The sequence below is a fragment of the Helicoverpa zea genome, chromosome 15, assembly GCF_022581195.2.
Source record: "Helicoverpa zea isolate HzStark_Cry1AcR chromosome 15, ilHelZeax1.1, whole genome shotgun sequence".
NCBI lineage: Eukaryota > Metazoa > Arthropoda > Insecta > Lepidoptera > Noctuidae > Helicoverpa > Helicoverpa zea.
In genome coordinates this window covers 1,019,603-1,029,925 of record NC_061466.1, presented here as the reverse complement: position 1 = coordinate 1,029,925, position 10,323 = coordinate 1,019,603, and the positions used below count along the sequence as shown (strand labels likewise).

Below are 10,323 nucleotides of genomic sequence, written 5' to 3'. Positions count from 1 at the left end.
AAAAGCAACATTACTCAATGTTATCAAACACTACAGAATTAGAAGCACCATTGTTATTTACTGGCAAAATAACAGCGAAACCCGATGGAGGGATAAATTGTTTGACAGGAACTAAGTATTTTAATGTGGAATCATTGTTGCTACTCGAATGCAGACACCTAGCTATGGTACCATGTTGCTGAATGACTAAGAACTTATAGAAGTGAGGGGTGCTAAGATTTTCTACATTTTTGATTAATAACTCAAGTTATATATACTTACAAGACGCGGTGCGAGGAGTAGTGAGGCTGTGGCGCGCGGCGCACGCGGCTCACGTTGGCTATCATGTCGCCCGCGCCCGCCACTGCACCACACAGCACCTGCAAACAACGATATATTTTAGTACACAAGTCTTCTAAAGTTCTATAAGCCCTGAGTACTTAGTAGACTATAATTTTGAACCTGAAGAACATTTTCAACCTTTCACACTGGCAGAATTTTGCGAGAGCAAAAACTGAGCGACATCACCGGTTTGTATGGGTGGTGAATGAAAAAAAGGCTTTTATTTCTAGGTTGAGAGGTAGAGAATATCCTTGGTGTAATATGTCACTTTTATCAATGTAGTTAAAATGATGATGCTGCTTATGCTGGACCTGAGTTCATAGGTAGGAAACGAGGGAATAAGAAATTGATATTATTCTACACAGAGAATCGTGATACTTAGATAAACATAATACACGGCAACATTATTAGGTATAAGCATTAAAGTACCTAAACAGTGATAAATATAAATCTCGGCTAATTAACCAAAGATTTATAAGGAAAAACGTTCATCTATTTACCTACAACCTTTTGAAACGCAATATTTTCATATAAATTTTTACCTAAATCGGCTTTTATTCATAAAGATAGATATCAAAGTAAGTTGAATGGATCGACGGATTAAGGTACTTTAGGCTCTAAATTAATTAATTTCTAGATATGTTTCAGGATTTAAAAAATGTGGTATGATCAGATTTCTGGAAATGAACCGGACATACCGAATAGAATTATTAATAGAATATTTTAATGCAAATCAGAACTGATTACAGTTAAGATTAATAAAGGCAATAGAGATATTTTTTGCCATATTTGAAATCTTATTAACTCTTATTAATCTTTAAATTTAATTTAGGAGAACATGGATACTAACTATTCTTAGGCGCGCCGAGCGGAGCTCGCGTCGGTAAATAGGTACTAATTGTTTTTGCGACTTCTTAGGTACACAAAGCGAAATAATTAATTTAAAGGTTAACAATCAGCATTGTATGGTTTATTGTTAAAATCATACTATTTTTTTCCTCCTAATTAAAATTATTCACCGTTAAAGAATTCGCAAGCGGATACAAAAAAAAACTAAGATTCTGCAAATGATTAGAATAGATAAAATAAATTAACAAACAATTTGTTAAAGGAATCGATTTATCAGATAACATCTACTTGAATAGTTCAATATAATAGATATTTTAGATAACATTCCTAAGCGGTGTTTAGGAAATGTGGATGATAAACATACTTACATACAAACATATATTTAATCGCATGCGTTCTATTATTCTTTGATTTTGTCTATCGTATTAATACAAGGTGTTGATTTGCATTTGTGCCATACTTCAGGAGGAGGACATAAAATACGTAAATAATCGATTGGAATTACAGTTAACGGGAAATAGTTAATATGCGCTGATTTATATGTCATTGTAATGTCATAGTATTTCAGAAATAATCCAATTTTATGAATGAAATTCATGAGTGATCGTTGCGAATGCTTTGTGTTTGCGTTTGTGTGAGGGCGCAGCACAGTTTTGAGGTCAGTAACACACGCGCCGAGTTTGAAAACGGGTAGGTGGCATTGACGAATTTCCGAAAAAAAAATAAAATCAAAAATTTTCATGCCAATTTTTTTGTTAATTTGGGTTGAGAATCATTAGTATTATTACGTCCTTGACTATGGCACGGATGCAAAACAACAGCTTGTATAATTGTAATCTGTGATAAGAGTAGGGTGCCCTATATCACGTAGTTGCTATCATCAAAATTCAGGGATTCTTGTGTATACTTGCCTAGACTTGAGTCGTTATTAAGTACCTAAGTATTTATAATTTTAATTAAGTAGGTAAATTGGCAATTTATTGTAATTTAATTTCACCTAATTCTCTCCATTTATATTTCTTATACTGTTGAATCGCTTGGAATCTACATAACGACTGAAGTGGGCCGATTCGCTGAAATATTAAAAATAGACCGTGTGCATAAATTTTTGTGAAAGGTAACTCTAACCCCTTAAGACACATTCCATAGACGCAATTCCCCATAAAACAGACACACTAACACAAATACACTAGGACTACATGCTCGACAGTGTAACAACAGCATAACTCAAATACCTATATTTGTAGACATCGTATTTAACGGCGGCTGTCACATTTTCAGTACACTGTATCATTATTATGAAACTACAGCCCTGGTGTTACAACATCATTTCACACCTATACTATCAAACATTTTATAGGAAAATGAATCTTATTTTTCACACGGTAGAGTTGTGTTTTGGATGTCGAGGTGGAAATGAAATTCGGAATACCAAAATATTAATTGTTTATTGTTGATGTGTTTATTTGTTGTTAGTTCAGGTAATTATCGCGATGATTTAATTAAATCCTGTGAATTGTGAAAGTTATGTCGTCTGGCTATTTGATATAGGTATTCTCTCTGGAAATTGGCTCATCTATTCAGGTGCAACTTTTATAGACTGAAATGTTTTAGAGGACTAATTTTATCCAGATTTTCATACGTATATTATTTCCCTAGAGATGAGAGTTTGACTCCGAAAATAACTTCTAGGTAAATTAAAATACCATGAACATTGAATTAAATCAATATTCTTACATGTATTTTATATAGTACACGCCTTATTGACCCATATCTATCAATCTAAGCAAATATACCGGGAATTCTGTGCAATGTGAAATGAGGACGGCGCGGGCGCTGCATAAACTTTACTTACTCTGAATTAATTGGGATTTGACGTCTCTTTGATATAATTGCAATTACCGTTATAATTTAATTTCAGAGTTGATATTTCAAGAAACTTACTGAAGGAAGTAATCCTAGCTAATATTATAAATGCGAAAGTAATTCTGTCATACCAAAATTACTGAACCGATTTCCCTACTAAAATTACTATTTATAACACACCACATCCACAGTGTAACCTGAGAAATGTCTAAGACTATCTTTTACCCGGTTATTGTCAGCGATAAAATCGCAGAAAACAGTTAGTTACCTAAATATTTTCTAACATACACATACAATAAGATTTACGCATTAAAGCTGAACTACAGGCAAGACTGAAAAGCTCACGACCCGTTATGTTCATAACGGTTGTTCATGAATTGACGCGCCTAGTGACACCTATGCGGATGCTTACTGAAGCGAAGTGACGTGTGGTATGGAAAAACGGAGAAATAATAAGTAGGTTATCCTCAGAAAAACAATTAGGTATTGGTTCATATTTCTTCTCCGTTTCTTCACGCCTTGCCTCTTTTTTACAGTATAGGCTACCTTAACTTCCTTACAAAATTAAATATATATCAAGCTGTTAATTAAGCCCCACTAAATAAAAGCTTACATCTCTCATGATATAACTATACCTACATATATCACGACCGAGTCTTGGAGCCCCAACACACTGCAAACTTTAAGTCAGCGGATAGTTTCATCGGACATATAAATAAATCAGTATGTAGATGAATGTTATTGCGCACGGTACAACGTCTAGGTATCCTGCCAAATCAGACTTACCAAAAAGTTTGATTTAACGAATCACGAAATCACCAGTATCTTCAAAATAAACTGTAAACCAACCATCGGGCCAAGTATCAACCAACAGTTTACATAGTTTGCGGTGTGTCGCGACTCTGATACGACCAGCCTTTCGAATGTTTTGTTCCCAAGCCCATGAATCGCTCAGCCCACTGTCATATAATGTCATAAACTTAGTAATTTATAAAGTATTATACCATGAAGTATAATTTATATGAGAACCATAAGCGTAACTGGTAAGCTGATAGACACGACTGCTTGCTTTAAAAGTGCAGCTTAGGCAAAGGATATGAGTAGGATGTTGTTATTTCCAAAGATATACGCCATACGGAGTAAATTTAGCGTTTCCATATATCTGTCTTTCTGTTCTCATTTTGGTGTTTCTATTCGTACCTTATTTTTTTTTACTGGTAAATTTTTCAAGTTTCGTTCAATCCCAATTTCCTTCTTTACCTCGCGATTCTAACACATGAAAATCTTACATCATAGCATCTCATGATACTGGGAAGGATTTTACTTTATGATCATAAGTCTAAGTTGTTTTCAATTCAGATTTAACTACTTCAATTAATTAAGATCCAATTTCCGAAACGTCATGTCCAGCCATTAGTTTTTAAATAAACTATTTAGAGTCAACTGCATGGTCTGTGGCATTTACGTCGTTTGGTTCGTACCTGAGGTTATTTAAACTGAATGACCATGTTAGTGTGTTCACAATTACATTTGTATTAAATCTATCTGTGTCATCGATAGTACGCTAGGGTTGGTTTGCTATAGAATAATTGGTTTGAAGTTTATTTCTTCGTTCTTCCAAGATATATTTAGTTGGCAGAGAAGAATAGTTACGATAAACACGATACAAGGAATAATAATTTGGTAAGATGTATATTTATTCTAAATAAAAAAATGACTGCTAGGTTTAGAGTAGAGTTGAGAATGAGCGACGGAAGGAATAGGAACAAAATTGAACATGACGGAATTATTGTAGATAAAGCCCCAACATGTTATAGGACTTGATTGTTAAGAAGATGATGAAATATAAAAGAAAATTACTACATATTTTAATAGTCAAGTTAAATTAAAGGCTGATCAAATCCGACAGCCCTATAAAACAGTAGCAATTTACAAGGTTTAACCGTACAATTTACACATGTTTTACGACTATCTCGAGGCGTAAGTATCTACATATTACAATAACATTTGGACTTATTAAGTGACGGCGACATAAAGTATACCTGAATGGCGCTGACCTTTTAATGAAATGGTAATACGGTAACATAAAAATGGTGTTATTGTGAAAATGGTTCATTCTATTCGAATAATTCTTAATCATGATGTAACATTAATATTTCATAAATATGATAAGTAGATCCGTACCAAAAATATATAACATGGAAATACATGTAAAGAAAAAACTAGAATAAAAAAGACACAACAAATGATCTTAAGATCAGATGGATGTTACAATAGAGTTCAAAATGAAGACATCTCACAACAAATTATTACTATATCATAAAGAATCAACACTTTCATTTTCATCCATTAGTAAACGATAAAATTATCATATAAATAGAAATAGAGCAACAAATCAAAGTTAATCTATTTAATCACATTAGCTTAGACGAATTAAAAATACAGGTCAAATGAAATGATACATATAAATTATTACGTAAGATCATGAATAAAATATAATTTTGTCTGTAAACAGATTTATTGGTCAACCGCAAAATTTTATATTTGAGCTATAAAAACTCTTGCCAATCAAGTGGCTAATAATAATTCATTCATTAATAAAGTTACGGTTAATGAAATGCTAATGACATGACTAAAATGTCTGATGACGTCAGTACTATCGTACTATCATAATTTATTAAAAGTCGTTCACACACCTTGAATGAGAAGACTTACGATCTTAAACGGCTGAGTTTGAAATTATCTGAATATAGATTGGAACATACAAAAAATAAAATGAATGTATTTGGACTGCAACCGAATCGATCTTTCAATAGCTTTCGATACAGTGTAGCACTGGAATGCCACAAGGAGCGTAAACTTTCCGATTTTTTCATTATTGAATTATTTTTACATTAAATAATTGTTATTAAAAAAAAGATTCTCTTGTTGTGCAATTTGTTTATGCTCTCGAGAATGCTAAAAGATTTAGATTCGGTTTTTTCAAATACAAACTTGCCGTTTATTCTAACAGTTTAAGGTTCACATTGGGATGGCAAGACATATGTGTTTCTACTAGTATGTCGATGTTACACTTTGTAATTAGCAGAAAGCGGGATCAACGTAATTTATTGACTATAGTGATGAAGTTAATTATTTGAATTCCATGTTTTGTGCCTCGTAAATATGTTAATCGCTTATAGTCTATAGATTTATAATCATTAATTACTGAACTGTGGCTTTACTGCTATAAATTGTCTTAGTTAACTGTTCTGGTATTTGGATTAAAAACATATTTAAAAGTATAAATATATAATATCGTATACCGGTATATAATACCGGAAGCTTCTAATGCTTTTTACCTAATTAGCTTCAGCTACTATTTGTTACCAGAATGTATATTATATTATCTAATCATAAAAAAAAAAACGAATATTAACAAGTGTATTGACGTATGTTTTGAAGTTTATTTTCGTATTGACTGACCTTTCGTATTACATATTGTAGCTTTTGGAAGGTTTTGACTGAAAATCCTTAAACTATTCCTAGAAGCGAAGAGTGCATTACATATGTCCTTATCGGTTACGTCATCAAAATAAATAATCATGTCAATCTCATGAAGAAGTTGCCAACTGCAATGTTTAGAAAAGTAAAATTCCCAGATTACAATTGAACCATTGAACAACGATAAAAATCCGCAGCAAGCGATAGCCTGCTGAGAACAATTGGCTACAAATTCAAATTTCAATGCATTTCAAAATTAAATGACTAATAAAAGGTTGCACAAGCTAACTCCTACATAGACAGATAAGAGCATATTGCAGCTAAACATATTACCCTAAGGTTCGGGTTAATTGACAATAAACACGACATTAAAGTCAATATAATCAACGGGAAACAATATTACCAAGTTAAAACCAAACTCAGTCCTAACCCTTATTTCATAAACGATAGAGATGATTATCTTGTAGCAGAGACGCAAATGTAAGGGAGTAAAATTTTATGTACTCCAATAGATGATGTTAGGTAATAAAAGTCTCATTTGTTTATCTGATACAATGAAATAAATAAATCAGAGCGAAGAACAAAGTGGACTGGGTTATGTAATAATGTCTGAAGATCTACATGGTTGTTCATATAATGTAGGTGTAAGATACATGAAAATTATAGCTTTTATTAAAAAAAAAATATTTCTGCTCTACATTCCTATAAGTTTTAATATTATTTGGTTTGATAACAAAATTTACAGGCTTCTAAAATAATAAGCCAACAATTCAGATCAATTCAACAACCCAGATATTAATAAGTTTACTTTTGACAACCATTTAGCTCAGGCTTTCATAGTTATCGCTTTTGGAACACCACAATGGAGACCGGCAGAAAGCCTCAGACATGGGTGTATTAGATTACTTGTAACTCTAATCCTAGCTCAAGGATTTCCACTGAACAGTAGTCGCGACAATCACTCAACTATCATTATATTTTCTATTAGATCAGCCCCCGGTGGCGCCCACAAATAGATCTCTAATTACAATAACAATAAACTATAATGTGTCCATAGGATATTGTCAAACAATATAATTAATGGACTCAAACGCTTGATTCGAATCACAGCCATGGGAACTCCTTCACTCATAAAATACACCATATTATTAATGCCATTCAAATCAAGCTTTAAAGTGCATCCAACTAAGATATAAATTCCTTTGCATGATTTGTTAAAGACAGACAGAAGTTTTAAGCACTAGGCGTGGCTGAAAGGTTTAATGTTACCTACTAGTGGGCAGAAGTGGGTAAATATTATGTATTAAGAGAATATATTATATACAATCTTGAGCATCATAATTTATTCCTTGCTGCTAAGGCTAGGAAATTAATAAACCTGTCTCATTTGACCTCTTCAATGTAAGTAATATAGGCATTCATTGCGCATTTAATTCTTCCATTACCTAAATTTGCATGAAAATAGACGATGAGTATTATGAGTTATTTTAATAATGAGTGGGCGAACAATCAAAATAGCTGATTTGATACGGCGTGTTTTCATTTACAACTTATAAGGGCAAAGGCATTTAACCCGCGTCGGTTCGATGGCGCGACGTGTGTTTTCAATTACATCTGTCAAATTGTCAGCCCACAGATAACATAAATCAAGGATTAGCCAACTAATTTGCCGCTCATAGAACAATTTAAAACGATTGTTTGTAATCGATACATACGAGTATCGGACGCGATCGGTGACAATCGATTGTTTCTTTAGATTGATGATGTTATTGTTGTGTCGGATGACGTCAGCAGACGTGTTTCTCGATACCTAAGTTTATTAGGCTATTGTGCAGTGATGTGTAACATCGATAGTTAATTCGATAAATAAGACATTTCTTTTATGTGATAATTGGTGTAACTGTTTAAAGGGTTACGTACTATTGAACTTGTAATTGCTCAATTACATAGATTAACTTACGATTTCGTGTGTTCTGTATAAAGGGTTGCGACAGAAATGAATCAATTCTTTTTGTAACTGTGTAGCAATGTTTTTTCAGTTCTTGATAGGCGCAAATGGAAGGAGCTGCACCGACAAGAGCTGGGCTCTTAAATTGAAGAAGAGTGTGATTGAAAATGTTCAAATCATTTAATAAAATTTTAGTTTTATTTTTACTTCCAAATCTGACTTGCAAATATCGAAATATGTATTATGTATTGATACATAATATTGCGTCAGTCAAGGTATGCGACGAACTGATTCCATAACAATATCTTTATCACAGGATAAAAATAAAATTTCAAAATTCAGAAAGAAATTGAGAAATTAACACCAAACTTGTACTTAAACCAACACAAGTGAAATTTCTAGACCTTAAAAAATATTTTTGCAAATATTTACCAATGACCAGAAGAAATATGGGTTAAAACCATAGAAATAAGCTATAGATTCACTTGAATTACAGCTTAATTTTAATCCAATACAAATAAACTTTAATACCAACTCAATAAACATAAATTAAATTAAAAAGAAGAACTAACATAAATATAAACCATTTCTATTTCCATCGCCAAGCATAATGATTTCAAAAAGACCATCATAGGCGTAGTGGTGAATAGTGAAAAATTAACAATGATCGTAATAAATCCCGATAGGTTTGACACTAGAGGAATAAATGTGTAGTTAATATAACATTATCTGGTAGTGCACGGTGCGGCTTTTAGCCTATCTCGAGACTCGAGTGCGGGATGCTGTAAGGTTGGCACGCGAGAAAAATCTTGTCGGTGTATAAGTTATTCGGAAAGTTGGAGGTGGAAGTTTTTTGAATATGGAATTCATTAATGATAGTGAATTTATAAAGAATTAATTAAAAAAAAATACGTAAGTTATTCAAGTTACTTGTAAGTATAGGATTTCAATTAAATTATTTCTATTCAAGAATCATTATATTCATCGAAGTTTTCTAATCAGCAGCTAATGTGTACTATCGAAAAGTAAATCTCGATGAATATGAATAGTATAATTATTTTGTGTTGTTGGGAAAAATGCTTGTTTTTGACACTGAAGCGTATGATTTTTCTGTCAAATCAGATTTGCCCAACAGTAGTAAAAAAATGATATGATGATAATACGCATTGCAGATTTCTCTTTAAAGTACTTAACCATGTGAAGTCAGTCCACGCATGATCGCCACCCCTACAGCACACCGGCAGATCTGCACACGCTTCGCACTCCATTAGAATTAAAGACATTCCGATTCGGAAATAATCCTTTTGAGTTGTGAACGTGAGAAGCGATGTCGCTGAAGGACGAGAACTTGGAGCATGCGAGCCTATTGAGCAACGTGTTAATACAATCAAATGAATACTTAATGAGGAACCTGGTAATAAAGAAGAAAATCTGTATGATTGTGCTGGACGGCTTAGGGATTTATGTTTTGTTGTGTGTCATGTTACAATCGTTGTAGTACATGTTAGGGAGCTGCAAAATGAAATGTGTGTAAAATAATAAATGTTTAGCTAAGAATCCCAAAGGTTTTCTAAAACAACTGTGTGCTGCAATCTGTATACGATCATATATGTAAATGACAATGTTACAACAATAACTATCTGGAGCGAATAAAACAAGAAATTATTCGGTTGAGTAGAATCGGAATTCAAAGCAGCTATAAAACTTTATTGAGATGTCGAATCTACTTTTTATGATGACAAAACTATACTAAAACAATGAATGGGGACCTTAACACAAGATCAACAAAGCAATAACAAGATATAAACTGGCAATAAATAAAGCAATCGTGATGGAGCCGATGTCACCGACAGCCC

The 10,323-nt window shown here is 32.9% G+C and overlaps 1 protein-coding gene across 5 annotated transcripts in view; it reads right to left on the bottom strand.

The window, feature by feature from the left end:
• Positions 1–10,323, bottom strand: part of LOC124636819 — a 190,644-nt gene that overhangs the window by 3,086 nt on the left and 177,235 nt on the right. For all 5 annotated transcript variants that reach the window (XM_047172991.1, XM_047172993.1, XM_047172992.1 and 2 more), the window contains one exon: positions 262–359. In XM_047172991.1, coding sequence (XP_047028947.1) covers positions 262–359 — 98 coding nt within the window. The remainder of the gene's footprint in view (positions 1–261; positions 360–10,323) is intronic.